Source organism: Hipposideros armiger, unplaced genomic scaffold (genome assembly GCF_001890085.2).
Source record: "Hipposideros armiger isolate ML-2016 unplaced genomic scaffold, ASM189008v1 scaffold_11, whole genome shotgun sequence".
NCBI lineage: Eukaryota > Metazoa > Chordata > Mammalia > Chiroptera > Hipposideridae > Hipposideros > Hipposideros armiger.
Genome location: NW_017731361.1, coordinates 7,549,135 through 7,568,688, shown reverse-complemented (window position 1 = coordinate 7,568,688; position 19,554 = coordinate 7,549,135). Strand labels below are relative to the sequence as shown.

Sequence of the window (19,554 nt, the reverse complement as noted above, 5' to 3'; positions counted from 1 at the left end):
TTTTTTTCTTTAAGCTTCTTGCATCTGTAGAATAAACAGTTTGGGTGTTACAAATTATAATATTTTATCAACCAGGCCTGGGTATCATGCAGAACAACCTAAAGGCCTTGGGACAATAGACAGGAAGCTGATGACAGCCTCCCTGGTCTAAGGATCTGCCCCCTCCCTCAGCTTGGGAATTGACACCTGGGAGCTTGATTGCCATCTTTCTAATCAAGACTAATATTGGTAGCTAATAAAAAAATAAAATTGACATGCTGAGTTCAGTTCCGTGGTTTGCATTTACAGCTACATTTGGAGACGTTGTCGGTGCTAGAGGTGGAGGTGGCTCCATGTAACATGACCCTGACCTCAGGAGCGTGGTAGCGTTTAGAGGAATTTATGGCCATTCCTAGCTTGTTCTGTCTGATTCTTCCCTCTGCTCCGGGATGTCTCAACAGTCTCTTACCTGAAGATTGGAACACCTTCCAGCCCTCACAACGGTCAAGTATGGATGAACTTTGCTCCAAGTATTCTTTATTATCATATTTAAAAATAATGTTTCCTTTTTTTTTCTCTCTCTCTCACAAATATTCCATGTTCATGGTAGAATAGTTCCAAAACACGTAGAAGGAAGAACAGAATACGTTCATGCCCAGACGTGTGCATTTTCTAGTCAGTGACTCAAAGGAAACCAGTCCTGCGATCTTGTCCTTAGAGGTTAGCCCCACCTGTGGGTCATCTTCACATGGAATGGAATCTTGTGGGGTGTGCTCTGCTCTTTCTGTTTTCTTCTGCTCAACGTTGTATCTGCGAGCATCCTCTTGTGCGAATCAGGAGTCTGTGCTTTTCCCCATGGCTATGTAGCGTTCCACTGTAGGAGCATACTGCAGCTGCTACAATGTATTTATTCATTCGGCAGGAAAATCATTTTTACAAACTCGGAATCAGGCTGTGCATGGTATTCTGATTTTCACATTAATTTATCATTACATTTGGGACTGTCTTTCCTTATGAAATGTGTCATATTTTAAAGTGATTTTTATGGCCGATCAGATTGATTCATTGGATAAAAATCATTCCAGTGTGTTTTATTAATGCCCTAATGTGGGGGCATTTGCATTATTTTCCATTATTTGCTCTTATAAATAATTATATGATGAATAAATGTATAGGCTGGTCTAAGCCCTCATCTAAGGTTATTTGCTTAGGACACATTCTTAGAGGAAGACGTTATAGGTCCAAGGCCCTGCTTGAGCTTGAGGCTTTTATTAGGTATTGCTAAACTGAAACATGCATTCTTTTTTTTTTTTTTTAAAGCTTTATTGGGGAACAGTGTGTTTTTCCAGGACCTATCAGCTCCAAGTCAAGTCATTGCTTTCAATGTAGTTGTGGAGGGTGCAGCCCATGTGAGAATCGAACCAGCAACCTTGGTGTTATGAACCTGCTCTCTAACCATCTGAGCCAACTGGCTACCCATGAAACATGCATTCTGAAGCATCTCAGAACCCCTCCGCCCGCCGGGGCATGGCAGTTGGTAGTATTGTATAGATCAGGAACAGCAACATAATTTGCAGGACCCAGTGCAAAATGAAAATGCAGAGTCCCTTGTTCAAAAATGGTTAAAAATTTCAAAACAGTGACAGCAGAGCGTTCAACTAAGTGTGCAGTCCTTCAGATCACTGAGTCCTGTGCAACCACATGGGTTACACATCCTTGAAGCCAGCCCAGAGTGAGATGCTTGCACCGGTGGGCCCGATATCCCAAGGCAAGCCTATTGGACCAGTTCACAAGCTGTTGTATATTTTACCTTCATGCCAGCAAGCTGGCACTGAATGGGCTCTTCTTTATGTAGTAGGACTATAGGAAGAGACAAGGGGTTTGAGGTTAACTGTGTGGATTTTGATAGTGGCCCTGCCACTTCTTTTTGTGTGATCTTAGCAAATTTACCTCCACGAACCTCAGTTTTTTCATCTGTAAACTTTTACTTTTAACCTCATAAGATTGTTGTGAGAGTTAACTAATGCATATTTATAAAGGACTTCATACAATGCTTTACCACAATAGGCTATTAAAAAGTGTTATTATTGATAATCAATTCTTAAATGCTATGTTTTAAGACACTGAGCCACCTTTTCCTGTAATAAGTACCCACACTGGGCCGCTGGGCCCCTGAGATTTGATGATTCCTCAGTGTTACAGCATTTCTTGCTGCCACTCATTGTTTATAATTTAGGCACTAGCCTGGGATGGGTTAAAAGAAAACAGCTCAGAGGGAGAGGGTCCTAAGAGTGGAGGTTCGAGAGGCTGGCAGGGCGTTTGGGCTCACATAGTGGCTCTGCGGAGGGAGAGTGTATGTGTGATGTGATAGCAGGGAGGGAGAGAAGGCTGGAGACTGGAGACTTTTGGGGCTTCAAGGGCTTTGAATGCCAGATGAGATGGGAGGGACTCATTGCTAAGCGGTTTATGGTGATCGAGTGCCACCTAGAAGTTAATGAGGTAGAAAGGTTTTAGAGTTGATGCGCTGGATTTGTACCGCGGGCATTCAAAGTCTCTTTAGACACTGTGCTTCTCTTTCTGTAAATGGGAAAAAGAATGGAGGTGGTAGGAGATAGCATTATTATTCTTCTTATTTATTTTTTTAGGATGTTTGCATATTTTATTTATAATCAACATAATCAATACAAGCAATACGAAACTGCAAGTGCATATACTCATAATGATCTATTTTCTGTTATTATTTCATCGAACTTTAGATTCCTCAGTGAAGGGAATTCTGAATCTCTGGTACAGGTTATTTCCCCAGAGAATAATGTGTAATTCTGTACAACCCTTGGGCACTCATGGAATTGTAAGGCAATGCAAACAAGGCATAATAATCCCTTTCAAGAATCCTGAAATTAAGTCGTAAGATTTAATCTAGTGACATTCAAAAGGAACAGGGACCTCCGTAGACATTAAACTGCTCTTAATGCTAAAAAATGAATTTCCTGATTCCCTTTATATCTAATTTAAGCCTTGCAAAGAGGAACTCTTAAAAGACTCATTGTACAGAGCGAACTGAAACATCTCCCTTTTGAGAGCAGCTCCTCATGGCCACGCCCACGTTCTTTCAACACTCCATCAGGCTGTCCCACCTGCTCCTCCTCGCTGCTGTCACTCACAGATCACATTGTCACTCTCTCCATTCCCTGGAGACTTGACCCTCTGCCTTCTCCTCCATTCCCACTCCCATTTCATTCTGACTGGTGTTAATATTATTAACTAACATTTATTGAGCTCTTACCCACATTACCTTCCATACTTTACACATATTACCTTATTCACCCTTGGAACAACCTGTGAAATAGGTATTAACCTCATTTTACAGAGGACACTGAGCTTCGCAGTTTCATGAACTTGCGCATCTGGGCAGGTCTTCATTTCGTGTTAGAGAGGAGATGGGAATCCAAGTAACCTGACTCCAGGAATGTCCTGCAGATATATATTCGTATATATGTATAGTTGTGTGTGTGTGTGTGTGTGTGTGTGTGTGTGTGTGTGTGTTAAGGCTTAAAACTGCATAGCGCTTATTGAAAACTCTGCATTGAGTTGTTCTTTGAGGAAGCAACCGTTATATAGATGGGTTTGGGAAGACAGGATGGGACAGGCTCCATATTCTGGTGTGGTGGGGTGCACACCCCAGCCTGGCAATCTCTGCAGTGGTGTTAGACCCAGGGAGTTAGGCAAAGTGTGAGCCGACCCCTTGACCTGCAGACCCTGCCTTTCCTTTGGGGCACCCCTCTATGTGGTTATAAGAGAATGTCGAAAAACATCATGATGAGAATAAAGATGTCATCACAAGAATATTTGTGGAATCTTTTTCCTCAAAGACACTTTGATGAAATCCCCATCATGAAGACAGGCAAGATTCACCATATCTAACCAGTCAAGAATTCACGCACAGGATCTCGTTATAAGAGCTTTTGCTGTCCCGGAAACTGCTGTTTTGAGGATTCAGAGCTGGTGGCCTTGTGCTCTGGGGATTAGTTCCTGATCCGTATTTCCTCTGAACTTTAAAATTTTCCCAAATCCAGAATTTAAGTGACCCAATAGAAGACTAACAGTATCAACTGACATTCACTTTCACAAAGGTGTTGTGAAATTTGTGTCGTGATCCCACTGTGTTCTGTGTTGAATTATGCCCGCCCGTAAGCAAAGCAATAGATGTGGCTCAGAGACAGGCTCTGCGTGCGTGAAGGAGCCTCTTTTTACATAATTTTCCAGATGCTGTGGTGGCTGCTTGCTCAGCCAGGGGAAGGCTGCCCCCTGCAGGCTTTAGCAGGTGGAACTCCTGAGACGTTTGGTTCCCTGACAAAAGTATTGAGATGTACTCTGATTTCCTCCCCTTTTTTGCTTCTTCCCTTCCTCTTCCCTACCTGTCCTCTTTCTCTCCATCCTTTCATTCGTAATGCATTATTGATTTCCTACCATGTGCTAGGCGTTACAACCGGAATTGATGCAATGAAGAAAAAGATATAGGTACAACCATTCAGAAACACATCTGCCATTGTCTATTAAAGTTGTGTCTGTCCCATGGCCCAGATATTTGATTGCTAGACACTCCGGAGATACTTGTGCACTCTTGTACCTGGACGCATTATAAATATTTTTATCATAGCACTGTTGATAATAGCCCCAAACTGGGTCTGTCTTAAATGTCTTGCCTTTAGTAGAGCTAAGATAAATAATTTGGAGTATTTTCACACAATAGAACACTATGCTGCAATGAAAATGAACCAACAATAGCTACATGCAACAATATGGATGAATCCTGACTGACCACGCGGGCTTTATTCTCTGGTCTTAGTAAACAGCCAGTGATTAGACCAGTGTGTGCTTAGGGAAGCTGCCTTTGGGCAGCGTGAATTATAGGGCGTCCACACTGGAGACAAGGACCGCATTAGAGGGCAGTCGTGGTGATCCTGGAGAGAGAGAATGCTGTGCTGAACCCAGCCAGTAGCAGGAGCAAGGGAGAAAATGCTATTGACCGTTGAGGGATGTTAGAAATAAGATGAACCCAACCTGGTGATTGATTCAGTGCTTGCATTGATTGGAAAGGGAACCATATCATATGTCCCTGAGATTTCTAATGTTACAGACTAGGAGGATGGCGGTGTCGTTAACGGAGGTAGGCGCAGGACTAGAGTTTGACGTGATAGATAACGAATCTGCATGGCAACAAGTTATATGACCTTGGGCAAGCTATTTAACCTCTCTTTACCATGGTTTTCTCAGTAAAAGAGAGAAAACAAATTGAGTACCAACCTTAGAAGATAATGCACTCTCTGATACATAATGTACACTGTTACTATCCAGTTGTTTGAAGAGTAGGTGAGACCCAGAGTATATGACATCGTAAATGTGATGCAGCCTTTCCTTTAGGCTTAACAGAGGTAAAGGACAGGTGTAGGTAAACCGGGACCATCTTTACGTCTCTTGAGTGAAACAGGGAACACCTCAAGCTTGGGCGTGGGAAAAAGTCCAAGGACAAAAAGCACAAGGAACTGAGGGTCCATGGTGTGGGAAAAGGAAAGTCAAGACGTGATTTAATGAGACTTTAAGTGAAGGGGACGTCAGAAGTTAACTCGTACCTCTGCTGAAAATGGTTCTTGGTAGCGCCGAACCTTTTAAAGCATAACTTTTTATTTACATAACAATGATCTTCAGGGCCTTATTATTAATATTTTTGGTGATTGCTAAGTAATACATATTTATTATAGAAAATTAGTAAAAAGGAGAACAAAGTAAATAAATAACTATAATTCTAATGTCCAAGAGATCCTGTTGTTAATATTTCAGCTCCATCCATCCATCCATCCATCCATCCATCCATCCATCCATTCATCCATCCATCCGTCCATCCGTCCATCCATCTTTTCTGTCTTTCTTCTTCTTTTTTTAAAGAGCTGAAATTAAACTGGACATTGCTGTGTAACCTGCTGTGTTGTGCACAGGAACTTACATGGGAGCTTATCTAGCATGAGGAATTTAGGTAACTATGCGTAGTAAGAAGAAAATATTTCATGTGTGCTTTGTCAATGGGGAAATGAGTTATTTCGGGAAAATGCAACATTTTCTTCTCTGGCAGTCTTTTTTTTTTTTTTACTCCATTTTTAAATTAAATGTATTGGGGTGACATTAGTTAATAACATTATATAAGTTTCCAGTGTACAATTCTATAATCCATAATCAGTATGTTGTATTGTATGCTCACCGCCCAATGTCTAGTCTCCTTCTGTCACCATGTATCTGACCCTCTTTACCCTCTTCATCCTCTCCCCACCTCTCTTCACCTCTGGTAACCACCATAGTGTTGTCCGTGTCTATGAGATTGTTTGTGTGTTGCTTTCTGTTTTATATCCCACATATGAGTAAAATCATATGGTTCTTGTCCTTTTCCATATGATTTATTTTACCTAGCGTGATAATCTCAAGATCCATCCATGTTGTTGCAAATGGCTGTATTTCATCCTTTCTTTAGGCAGAGAAGTATCCCATTGTGGTGTGTGTGTGTGTACACACACATACCATATTCTCCTTATCTAATCATCCATCAAAGGACACTTAGGTTATTTCCATGTTTTGGCTATTGTCAATAATGCTGCAATGAACATAGAGATACATATACTAGTATCTTTATGGATAAATGTTCTCAGATATTTCGGGTAGATACCCATAAGAGGGATTGCTGGGTCATATGGTAGCTTTATTCTTAATTTTTTGAGGAACCCCCAAACTGGTTTTCATAGTGGCTGTACAAATTTACATTCCCACCAGCAGTGTACGAGGGTTCCAGTTTCTCCACAGCCTCTCTAACACTTGTTATTACTTGTCCTGTTGATAATAAACATTATAAGAGGTGTGAGGTGGTATCTCGTTGTCGTTGTCATTTGCATTTCCCTAATAGCTAGTAAAGTTGAGCATCTTTTCATATATCTCTTGGCCATTTGTATGTCTTCTTGGCAAAAGTGTCTGTAGAGGTCCTCTGTCCAATTTTTAAAAAAGATTTTTATTAAAAATATAGCTAACATACAATATTATATTAGTGTCATGGTTATTCAACATTTATATACCTAAAGAAGTGATCACAATAAGTCCAGCAACCATCTGACACCGTACCGTGCTATCACAATATCACTGACTATATTCCCAATGCTGTACATTACATCCCCATGACTTATTTGTTTTATATCTGGAAATTTGGATCTCTTATTCCCCTCCTCGTTGCCCCCCACGCCTTAAATTTATCAATTGCAGTTGACATTCAGTATTATTTTATATTAATTTCAGGTATATAGCATAGTGGTTAGACATTTATATAATTTAAGTAATGATCCCCTGACTGACTAGTCTAGACCCACCTGGCACTATACATAGTTATTACCATATCATTAGCTATATTCCCTGTGCTTTACTTTGCATCCCCATGACTATATTGTAACTACCAATTTGTACTTTTTAATCCCTTCACCTTTTCACCCTGGCCCCCAACCCTCTGCCATTTATCACCCCAACAAGTACCTATCTGACACTATACATAGTTATTACAATATTATTGACTAACTTCTTTATGCTATACCCTACATCCCCATAACTACTTTGTAAAAACTAATTTGTACTTCTTAATTGCTTCTCCTTTTTTCACGTACACCCCCAATTCCCCTCCCATCTGGGAACCATCAAAATGTTTTCTGTATCTATGAGTTTGTTTCTGTTTTGTTTGTTAATCTTGTTTTTAGATACCGCATATAAGCGGAATCACATTGCATCTGTCTTTCTCTGTCTTACACTCCACTCAGCACAATACCCTCCACGTCCATCCATGCCCCTGCAGATGGCAAGAACACATTACCTTTCATGGCCGAGCAATATTCCATTTTATATACGTACCACCTCCTCTTTATCCATTCTTCCATAGACAAACACCCTGGCTGCCTCCACATCTTGGCCATTGTAAACAATGCTGCAGTGAACATATGGATGCACACATCCCCTCAAAGTAATATTTTGGATTTCTTAGGATAAGTACCCAGAAGTGGGATTACTGGGTCCTTCTTTGTCTCTTGTTATAGCCTTTGTTTTATGGTCCGTTTTGTCTGGCATAAATATTGCTACTCCAGCTTTTTTGCTTGTTTGTTTGTTTGTTTCCAATTTCATGAAATACCTTTCTCTATCCCTTTACTTTCAATCTGTGTGTCTTTCAATCTGGTGTCTCTTGTAGGCAGCATAAGTAAGGGTTTTGTTTTCTTATCCATTAAGCCCTCCTATGTCTTTTGAGTGGACCATTTAATCCATTTACATTGAAATTAATTGTTGATAGATATGTAGCTATTGCCATTGTGTTAGTCATACTTTTTATCTTTTTTCCCCATCTTAAAGAAGTCCCTCTAATATTCCTTGTAGTACTGGTTTGGTGGTGATGAACTCCTTTAGCTTTTTCTTGTCTGGAAAGCTCTTTATTTGTCCTTCGATTCTAAATGATAGCCTTGCTGGGTAGAGTAATCTTGGTTGTAGGCCCTTTTTATCACATTGAGTATTTTGTGCCAGTCTCTTCTGACGTGCAAAGTTTCTGTTGAGAAATCAGCTGGCAATCTTATGGGAGCTCCCTTATAATTTATTAGTTGCCTTTCTCTTGCTGCTTTTAGGATTCTCTTTGTCTTTAACCTTTGCTATTTTACTTATAATGTGTCTAGGTGTGGGCCTGTTTGGGTTTATCCTGTTTGCAATTCTCTGTACTTCCTGGACTTGTATGTCTATTTCCTTTGCTAGGTTAGGAAAGTTTTCAGTCATTATTTCTTCAAATAGGTTCTCAAATTCTTGCTTTCTCTCTGCTCCTTCTGGGACCCCTGTGATGTGAATGTTGTTACATTTGATGTTGTCCCAGAGGTCTCTTAAACTATCCTTATATATTTTTTTTTAATTATTTTTTCTTTTTGCTGTTCTGATTGGGTGTTTTCTGCTACCTTGTCTCCCAAATTGCTGATCCGATTCTCTGCTTCGTCTAGTCTGCTGGTGGTTCCTTCTAGTACATTCTTCATTTTAGTTATTGTATTCTTCACTTCTGACTGGTTCTTTCTTATGGTTTCTATGCCTTTTGTTATGCTTGTCATCTCTTTGTTGAAGTTCTCACTGAATTCCTTGAGCATCCTTATAACCATTGTTTTGAACTCTGTCTCTGGTAGGTTGGTTACTTCCATTTCATTTAATTCTTTTTCTGGATTTTTCTTCTGCTCTTTCATTTGGGACATATTTCTCTGTTTCCTCCTTTTGGCTGCCTGTATTTTTTCTATGTATTAGGTAGACCTGCTAAGTCTACCAGTCTTGGCCAGGTGGCCTTATATAGTCAGTGCCGTATGGGGCCCAGTGGCACAGTCTCCCTGTCACCTGAGCCGGGTGCTCTAGGAGTGTCCCTTGTGTGGGTTGTGTGTGCCCTCCTGTTATATAGCTGAGCCTTGATTGCTGTTGGCATGTTAGTGTGTAGGACTGGCCCTCAGCTGACTGGCTGTGGGATTTGGTCACATCCACAACTTATGGCTGCTGTGTGGGAGGCTTATCCCACTGAGTGGGATTCACCCCAGTGGGCTCTGATGCCTGTTTAGACCACTCTTTGTGTGTGCTGCTTATGGGGCTAATTGGGCAGTGCTCTCTGTGGTCTGAAGCTGGTCTCCAAGTATGTTGGTTCTGGGGCCTCTTGGGAAGGGATCTGGTGCAGGCCTAGGTCATCCACTGCCTGTGACTGGCCAGAGACTATCTGGTAGGAGCTACAAAGTGATCCGTGGTTGTTCGCTGCCTGTGCTGAACCTGGAGGTGCATGGGAGAGGCCATTGCTGCAGATTGAGGATGGCAGCCACCAGTACCATGCCTGGGGTAATTCCTCAAAAAGCCAGGATGGGGGCCAGCCGAGTGGCTCAGTTGGTTAAGAGCTCGCTCAAGAGTGCGAGCGCTGAGCAACACAGTTACTGGTTCGATTCCCAGCCTGAGCTGAGCTGCCACTGAGCTGCCACCAAGTGGCAGGATGACTCAGCTTAAAAAAAAAAAAAAGCCAGGATGCCTGGAGGCCTGCTGCCACCTACTGGCTCCCTTAAGTTTCAATTATTCATAAACACTCATGTGGTATATGAGTTGGGTGAGGCAGGGTTTCAGGGAGTCACTAGAGTGGGGATAGCTGTGGTCACCAGGTTAATGTAGACTCTGGTTTGGTGCCAGTGCTGAACCTGGAGTGACCCAGCAACAGCCTCAGAGCACACCGAGGCCAGTTGTTGCACACCTGGGGCCTGTGGACTCCGATTGTTTTCCAAGAAAGAGTGCATTGTGGAAGGGACTTGCTGCTTACAGAGAAAGTGCTTCCGGTGGGGCTCAAGCTGGGTGGAATGGGGTCCCAGCTGAGTCGGCAGGGCGGAGCCGTGGAGGTCACCAGGCCAAGCACATTCAGATTTGGCCTGTGGGGGTGGGCTCAATATAGAAAAGATGGCGGGCATTTGCCTGCCAGTTGCACGGGAGGAAGACCCCTGTTCGGGAAAATGCTGACTGTCCTCCAGTCTTCCACCTCAGTCTGCCCCTGATATGTCTCCGAGGTCCCCTGAGTCACCACCTCTCCGCTGGAGCCCAAGGTGAGTGCCTGTGAGTGAGTGAGTCTGTGCGCAGGCCTCTTAAAAAGACATCTTGGTTTCCCGCAGCCTTCCATCCCACCTGAACAGTTGGAATCCCCAATGTTTTTCACAGCCAGATGTTGTGAGGGCTTCTCTTCCTGGAACCAGTACTCCGGGCTGGGGAGACTGGTGTGGGGAACTGGGGTCCCTTGTTCCTTCACGGCCGAGGTATCCCTCCTGATTCTCAACTGCCACACGGAGGTTTGGGGCCCCTTCTGGGTCTCTACCCCTCTTACCAGGTCTGGAAGTGGTTCTTCATATTTTGAGTTGTAGGGCTTCTGTTCAGCTAGACTTCAGATGGTTCTCCAGGTTGATTGTTCTATAATTTAGTTGTAAGTTTAATGTGTTCAGGGAAGAACACAGGCACAGTGTTTATCTATTCCACCATCTTGGATCTCTTTTACTCCTCTCTCTTCTCTGGCAGTTTTAAAACATAATACGATAAACTCTCATCTTGTTGACTGCAAGGCCATGACCCCACTTCAATGTCCTGTTATTCTCTGATATGTGAGCAAACCCTGAGAGTGCTTTTGTGAGCACTTACTTTTCCCAAAAGTTGCAGAAATAAATATTGGTTAGAATATGATGTAAGAGAGACTTATTAATTCCTCATTTACAATTGCCTTGAGGACTGAAGAGTTCACCTCTTCCAAGAGTTTAAGACTGCTCAACTATTCATTTTTAAATATTAAAACCACTGTTAAATTCTACTCTAATCTGGAATAAAGACAGGAAAGATTAGTGTCACTAGGATATGTTTTACACAAGCAAATCGTTTTAAATAGGTGTAAATCTAAGACATGGAAGCTGCTTTGCCTAGATTATTTGCTTAGACTGTCAGATTGGCTAGGATAACTCTGTGTATAGGGGGGTTGGGGGGCGCGGCGGGGAGACAGACAGAAGTGTTCTGAAGGCTTCATTTTTCTGTGTGCATGATCTAAATCATGCTACTGATTATAGAGGATTAGAGAGAAAGTCTAATTAAGAGGTTATGATAACTGTTCTTACCAAAATCATAGCTTTTTGGATCCATAATTTTCTCAGACTATTTTTCTTAGTGTCAGTGAATGTGCTCATATGTACATACACACACTGGAAATTATACACACACACACACACACACACACGCACACACACATAGATACATATAGTTACTTAGAATTAGTTAAATTTGTTCATTGTGGGTAAAATAGAGCAATTTTTAAAGGTCTTTCACTTTCCTGTCATGGAATTATTTATTAGGTATGACTAGAAATTCTATGTCCTGCAGTTGTTAGAATAATGCACCAATATATTTTCTCTTCTTTCCAGGTTTATTGAGATTTAATTGATGGAAAATATTGTGTACAGCTTATATTATATAAATCATAAGTCTTTTTTTAACAAGATCTTTTATTGTAACAGCCAATTATTGAATTACTGTGGGTATTATTTTGTGTTGATTATAAGTGGTAATTATGCAGTTGGAAATCCCTGCGGTTTAAATATCCAAATGTAGAATTACATCAAAGATGTATATTTTTGTTTTTTGCAGGACCGAGTTTGTTCAAAGAGGCAGGATTTCAATCACAGGGGCTGGCTTTCTCAACTGTCTTTTGGAAACTTTCGCCAGTGCATTCTTAAGACAGGGAGCCCAGAAGGTAAGTAAGCTTGTTCGCACTTGGAACCAACATTAATTCATCGAGTTCTTGAATAAGGCTCATGAACAGACTTAAGGAAAAAATACAATTAAGAAACGAATATATGCAAAAGTAATTACCCTCACTAATTATCATATAAATCCAAATCAAAGTAAAACTAAAGTGCCGTTTATGACCTACTAAATTAAAAATATACTGATGAAGTGTATGTGCTAATATGGAGAATACTTATAGTCTAATTAAGGGAAGTAATTGGAATGAATAGTTATGTTTATGGTATACACAATGTGATGACAGCTATTTAATAAAAAAGCTAATAATAGCTAATATTTACTGAGTGCTTACTATGTGCTACTCACTGTAAAAAATTTTTTTTGTTTGTATCTCATTTAATGCTCACAAACCTTTGAGATAGCTGTTATTGTTGTCTGGATATTACAGATGAGGAAGACACAGAAATCCAGAACTCCTGGTTGTCTATTATTATGGTTTTCACACTCTGTACTTATGGGAGGTTAGGCTTCCAGGAAAGTGATTTAGAGGCCACCTTGGAGTCCTAAGGTCCCGTCTGTCCTCTTTTAACTAGAGCAGTTCTGTGTTTAGTCTATTATGATTTTACATGAGATTGATAGGTCCTAATTTCTTGCTTAGGGCAAAGTCCATTTCTTATGCATCTTTATCTGCAGGTGTTCTGAAGTGGTTTTTAAATGATCATTTTATTAATAGAGTTTTATTTTATATTATTGTTGTTATTGTGATTATGAGCAGAATCCCTTGTTCCCAGGATTTACTCAGAATTTATGGATTTGGTACCTACTTTTGTTTTGTGGGATAAGCTTAATGGCTGGTCTAAGGAACTATTGTTATGACCCCAGAGAGTTTCTGAGTAATGGACCTTTGTTCTCATGTTGCAGATCTAGGTTCAAGAATGAACCTGGGCCATGATGCGTTAGTCTGGAAGGCTGAGGGTGATGAATGAGTATTCGGTACTGTACTGTACTCCATAGACATATTGTCAAGATTAACGATGTGTTCCTGGCCCAGATGAGCACAGACCCAGACTGGCCCAGCCTGTGCAAACCTGGGCTAGAAGCAGGTAGTTGAGCTTCTGGAAGGTCTGACTGTCACTCATTCAGACATCAGTGTAGGTTTTTCTGTTATATTGCAAAATATGCATTTGTGAAAACCCCATGTTCTGCAAAATGGCACTCTAAAAATAATGGGGCTGATGAGAAAAATAATTTTGTTGTTATGTCCCTGACTGAATTAACTTCTTGTACACTGTTTGCAACAGCAGTGGCAAATTTTTTTCTGTAAAGAGCTGGATAGTTATTATGTCAGACTTTGTGGGCCAAGAGGCAAAATTGAGATATTGCATAGCTACTTTATAAGAGAAACAAATTTGCACATGTTTTTTTTTGACAAAATTAGAAATATAATAACAGTAATTAGATACTTGTCTTTTTTTTTTAAACACAGGTCTACTAAGGATCTAATACTTAGAAGAATGAATTCTATTTTTTTGGGGGGGATTAACATTTAGCTGAATTGGGGTAAAAAGCTAGTTGTACCTACCATCAAATTGGTTGTAAATATTTATTTGTAAAAACCATTCTTATCTCATGGACCATGCAAATACAGGTGGTGGTCTGGGTTTAGCCTGTGGGCTATCGTTTGTCAGCCTTTGCTTTAGATAAATAAATATTGTTTGATTAATCTAAATGGGTCTGTATTTGACCTGTCCATCCATCTGAACCTATTAATGATTTTTAACCAGATACTGTTTGTGTAAGATCCTGTGAGATGTATAAAGTAGACATTATTACCATTTTATCGATGAGAAAGGTCTTAAAGAGATAAGTGCACCCAATCCATGGGTGGCTGCTTGCCCGCCTTCCTTCCTTTCACAAATATATATTGAGTATCTGCTTTGTGCTGGGCACTGTGAAGTGTGGTCCAAATGGAGCTATTCAAGATTACATTTCCAGGAAAGGGTAGAGTCTGGACTGAAATCCCCATCTTTTGCCAATAAGTCTTACTTACCCCATGCCACTTTACCAAAAGTGGCATAATATGAACTTTTGAAGAGTGGGGAATATCTAGACTCCCAAAGGTTTCTGGCATGGCCTCACAGTAGCTTCTATGCTCTTGATAAAAAAAAGAGGGGTTTTTATTAATCCTAATTCTAATTTCCTCCACCCCATGGTACCTGGACAGTGCTCTGCACATTGATGTGGAAATGGGTAGAAAGGAGTTAGAATGCACAGCGAGGTCTATAGCTGGCTTCTAATGAATGCTGTCTGGAAATCATCCAGTGACTTTCAATTTTTAAAGTGAGGAACCCAAGTGACTCCTATGTGTTCTCACTTATTATGCTCAGAAGTAAGAATATATTTTTTTCTGCTAGTTTTAGCCTTTGCCAACGACTTTTTTAAAAAGAGGCTTAGTTTAATGAGTTAGCTTTTCAATTTTAGGAGCCACTCATGCTTAAGTGTCTTTTGCCTTTTATCCAAGTGGTGCTATTTTCCATTATCAGCCTGGTTTCCTGATAAAACCCTCCCAGCTGAGTCTGCATAGATGCCACCTGTGGAAGTCACCATGAGAGTGTTTTCTGTGACTTATTTTCACTTTAGGACTTTATCCCTGAGGCTGTTTAATAGTGAGTTCTGTTACCTACTCCCCCCCCCCCCCCCCCCCCGCCGCCCTAAACAGTGGAACTAGACACTCAAAAGTTTATATGTCTCTTTGTAAGTTCAAAGCTGGCCCTAGGTATGGGCCCTCAAGCCAAGGTCACTCGTGTTTCTGTGGCTCTGGACTTGTGCCCTTCTGGGCTTGTTCAATTGCTTTTTTCCTTTTAACCACTCAGAGGTGACTTGCAATTCAGGGGCCTTTGTGACACAAATGCTGACTTTCTAACATCACTTGGACCACAAGTTTCGCTTGGGATGCAAGTGTGTGGGCAGGAGAATGGGGATGTCCCCTGCCTACTCAAGTCTACAAATAGGCCCTTGAAATAGAAGCATTTCTGAACTTACAGCCCACCAAAGCCTTTTGTGTTTGTGGTCTGGCACAAGTCATTTCACCCCTCTGATCCTCAGTTTATTCATCCACAATATGTGGATCTTAATGCATTCCTAGAGTTTGTTTTTGAGAAAGCTACATATGAAAGCTTTCAGGAGATTAAAGAACACTGGTTAACTATATGTAAGATGCTCTCTTTGCTTTTAAGAAGTAAAAAGATCCTACTCACATGCTTCTTTTTCATACTTTTTTTTTTTGAAAGTTACATGTGTTGTTGTTTTTTTTTAACCCCTCAAATTCATATGAACACACTACAAGATTTTAATCTCAGAAGTTCAGTTCCACTTTAGGTGTCAACTGTGAGCCAGGCATTGTGTGGGATGCTGGAGACACAAATAGGAATAAGATAGAACTCACAAGAGTAGAGACTGTACCTTAGACAGCTTAACTCTCCAGACATCTAGCTCAGGGTAGAGAGCATGTCAGGTAATGAATACTCATCTGCTGATGCTGAAAATTTATTGAACCCCACTTGGTGTTTAGTGCTCAGCCCTATGTTAAGTGCTGAGAAGGATTTTAAAAAACAACTGGTGTTTATGAGAGCTTACTAGATGCCAAGCACTGTGATTGGGATGCATTTCATCCCATAAATAGACCTGATCTACTTATCCAAACAACTCTATGAGATGGGAGCTGTTGTTCCCATTTTCCAAATACGGAAAGTGAGGTCTCAAGTGGCAACCATTTTTCTCAAGGTCACAGAATTAGTGAGTAATGAACCTGGGATTTGAACCCAAGTTGTCTGACTTTCCAGAGTGTGCTTTTGATGACTACACCACACTACTGCATCTGTGGGCTCTGCACTCAAACCACTTGTGTGGGGCAAGATATGTGTGCTTCCTAGAGCCAGAGCAGAGCTGTGGTGTGTACGGTAAGGATGGGGATGCAGAAGCCAGGAACCCAGTCACAAGGAAAGAACTTGGGATGGGCCAGCGGAGGGAGGGGCCATGCCACTGTTACTTGGAAGGACCTTTGAGTGGCTACAGAGCATCCTCCCTTCGGCTCACAGCCCCAGCCTTTCTTCTTACCCAGACTTCAGCTGGCCCGAATGCCAGAATGCCACACAGGTGGGCAGCGTGTTTCGCTGATGCTTCTGCCATTTTTACTGTAACGACATAGCCTTGTTTCTGCTTTCCAATGGGCTATGGATTTTTTGTTTTGCTGTTTATTTTGAAAATATCTTTATATTGAAAAAGAATATTAAAAAGTATATTAAAATTTTATTGTAGTAAAATATACATTACATAAAATTTACCATTTTAACCATTTCTAAGTGTACAGCTCAGTGTCATTAAGGACATTCAGCGTTGTGCAGTCATCACCACCTTCCATCTCCAGAGCTTTTTCGTCTTCCCGAATAGACACTCAGTAGCTGTTGAATACTAACTCCCTGTTCCCAACTCCTGGCAACCACCATTCTGTTTTTTGTCTCTATGAGTTTGACTACTCCAGGTCCTTCATATAAGTGGAATCATGCAATATTTGTGCTTCTGACTGGCTTATTTTACTTAGCATCGTGTTTTCAAGGTTTATCCATGTTGTAGCATGTGTCATAATTTCCTTTCTTTTTTAAGTCTGAATAATATCCTATTGTGTGCCACATTTTGTGTGCCCATTTATCCATTGATGGACACTTGAGTTGCTTCCGCCTTTCGGCTGTTGTGAATAATGCTGCTGCGAATATGGGTATATAATATGTGTTCAATTCTCTGTTTTCAATTCTTGTGCTGGATTACATGGTAATTCTATATTTAATTATTGAGGAACTGCTTAAAAGTTTGTGTTTGAGATAGCTATCGATCTTTGTCCAAGACAGCAGTGGCGTGCACCATTACTGTGTATTTTTTTCACATCTGTACAGAGGAGTGAGTGCACATTCTTGGCCAGTGACACTACTGGGCATGCCACAGTGCTTTCCTGTCTGAGGGCACTCACCTACCTTTTGACTCTGCACAGCCTCTGTCTCTTTGTCCTGATTTCAGGTCCTGGTGGACAGTTTGTTTATTTTATTTTATTTTTTAATTTTCCTGGTGAACAGTTGTGACCCAAGATGGCCAATGGAAGATGGGTTGGAAGTGTTGAAAGAGTGCCACCACAGACAAGTAGCATGCTAGATGCCAAATGCGTGTTTTAACCTGCCTCGAGGTTAAAAACAGATCAAGGAGACAGACAGATCGGAAGGAAAAATAGGGATGGGTGGCCATCTGAGACCCATGAAAGACTTCATACACATTTCTGCACCCCTGGAATGGCCAACAGTGAAGCAGAGCTGGGAGGAACTCAGGCCAGAGGCAAGTCTAACCTCAGGGTTTCTCAGGGAAGGAAACAGATATTCTCTGGGGCAGGCGTGGCTGTGCATGTGCGCCCAGTTTGGGGAAGGCATTTCCTAGGCCAGTGTTGCTCAACCTTTTTTCCACTATCACCACCCCACAAGGAACCTTTTTAGACATTTCCCCCCGTAAATTATCCCCCCACCATGAAATTATAATACCATAGATATCCTGATTGCCTTTATGTATATTGTATCATGTCTTTGCTTTATTTATTTATTTATTTTTTAGCTGAGCCCTCCTGCCACCTGTTGGCAGCTCAGCTCAGGCCGGGAATCGAACTGCTGTTGCTCAGAGCTCAAACTCTTCAAAGAACTCAACAACTGAGCCACTCGGCCAGCCCATTCATGTCTTTCCTTTATACACAAAAAAATGTAAGATATTTTTTTACTCCCAAGAACAAATTGTCACCTTATTTTGTTGTTGTCCCCACTGGGGAAGCATGCTTTATATTGTGTTGGCTATAACCATCTTTTGGAATTTTTGTCTCCATCTTTCCAAATCAAAACAAAACAAAACAGTTCTTCCACCCCACCTCCCACGCCCTCCCCCCAAAATTCCAAACCCAAATCAAAAACACTTTCTGGTGAACTCCCATGTGGTTCTTGCAAACCGCCCATTTGGCTTTTCTGGGGAGGCTCAGAGGATAACAGGGGTGCTAACGGTCTTGTCGTACAAGTGTTCTCTTTTCCCCCAATTGTCTGAGTCCTTCGAGTCCACGAGGAATTCCGCGAACATGCGGAGCTCTCATTGATGCGCTTGCATAGAAGGTCTTTTTTTTTTAAGCTTGTGAAATACATTTTCAATGTGTGATAAAACGATTTGTAATTTCCTCGCAAGGCCCCCTTGTTAGTTCCATCATTATTCTTCTTGTGTGGATCGGGACGCTGAAGCAGAGAAAGCGCGAATGCAACAGAATGTGAAATATTTGTCACTGAAACAATGTGAGCAAGTCAAACCATTTGAGCATCGCTTTGAGGAAGGTCTCGCCTAGACATGCCACAGCTAAAGAGCCTTGCAGAGGCTCTTCAGCGTGTTCTTATTTGAGTCTTACGAAGATTCATGTTAATAGTGGAAGATAATTGCCTGAGACATAAGATACTCTGTGTGTGTGTGTGTGTGTGTGTGTGTGTGTGTGTGTTTATATATACACAAGGGCATAAATATCGGGAGGCAGAGATGCCCAGGAGCCGTGTCAGAACTGCCTGCCATCCTGACCTACGCCGAATGGCATGCTGAGTTGATACACAACTGTTAATTTCTTCTTTTTGGTCCATATTGGGAACTGTGGATACTTCACGGTTGGTGAGGGTCAGCTACACCCTCACAACCTCACTAGCAGCTTATAAAAAAAGATTTGCAACACAGACAGATATTTCATTACTCATTTATTTACAACTAGTCACAACACAGTTTACCTGTTATGTAAATTCGATGAAGTCTCTGTCCTTATGGGTACGCTGACCACGAATTGCATGAACTCTTCCTTGAAGGCAGAGCTGACAATATGCGAAAGGCGAGATTCAGCTATTTTACAGACGGCGTCAGGCAGCCAGAACCTTCTGGTCCCGTGGCGGGCCGCAGGGTTGTGTAGACATAAACTATGGGTGTCATCCTTAAAGTTGGCAGGCTAAGGGCTTGCTTGATAGAGCGTTGCACCTTGATTGTGCAGGATGGGGGTACCTCTGGAATTGTGAGCTAATCCCCGTCACTTACGCCCCATTAATTAAATGAATGACAGTCCATTTCTAACATCCGTTGTGATGGTCAGCAAGCCACTGATGTCACTAGTGAAAATTCACAGTCTTTACATTCCTTACACTAATGATCAGA

At 41.4% G+C, this 19,554-nt stretch overlaps 1 protein-coding gene across 4 annotated transcripts in view; it reads left to right on the top strand.

The window, feature by feature from the left end:
* The window catches only part of PRELID2 (PRELI domain containing 2), an 83,120-nt gene that overhangs the window by 25,385 nt on the left and 38,181 nt on the right, over positions 1 to 19,554 (top strand). For all 4 annotated transcript variants that reach the window (XM_019663779.1, XM_019663789.1, XM_019663793.1 and 1 more), the window contains one exon: positions 12,205 to 12,310. In XM_019663779.1, coding sequence (XP_019519324.1) covers positions 12,205 to 12,310 — 106 coding nt within the window. The remainder of the gene's footprint in view (positions 1 to 12,204; positions 12,311 to 19,554) is intronic.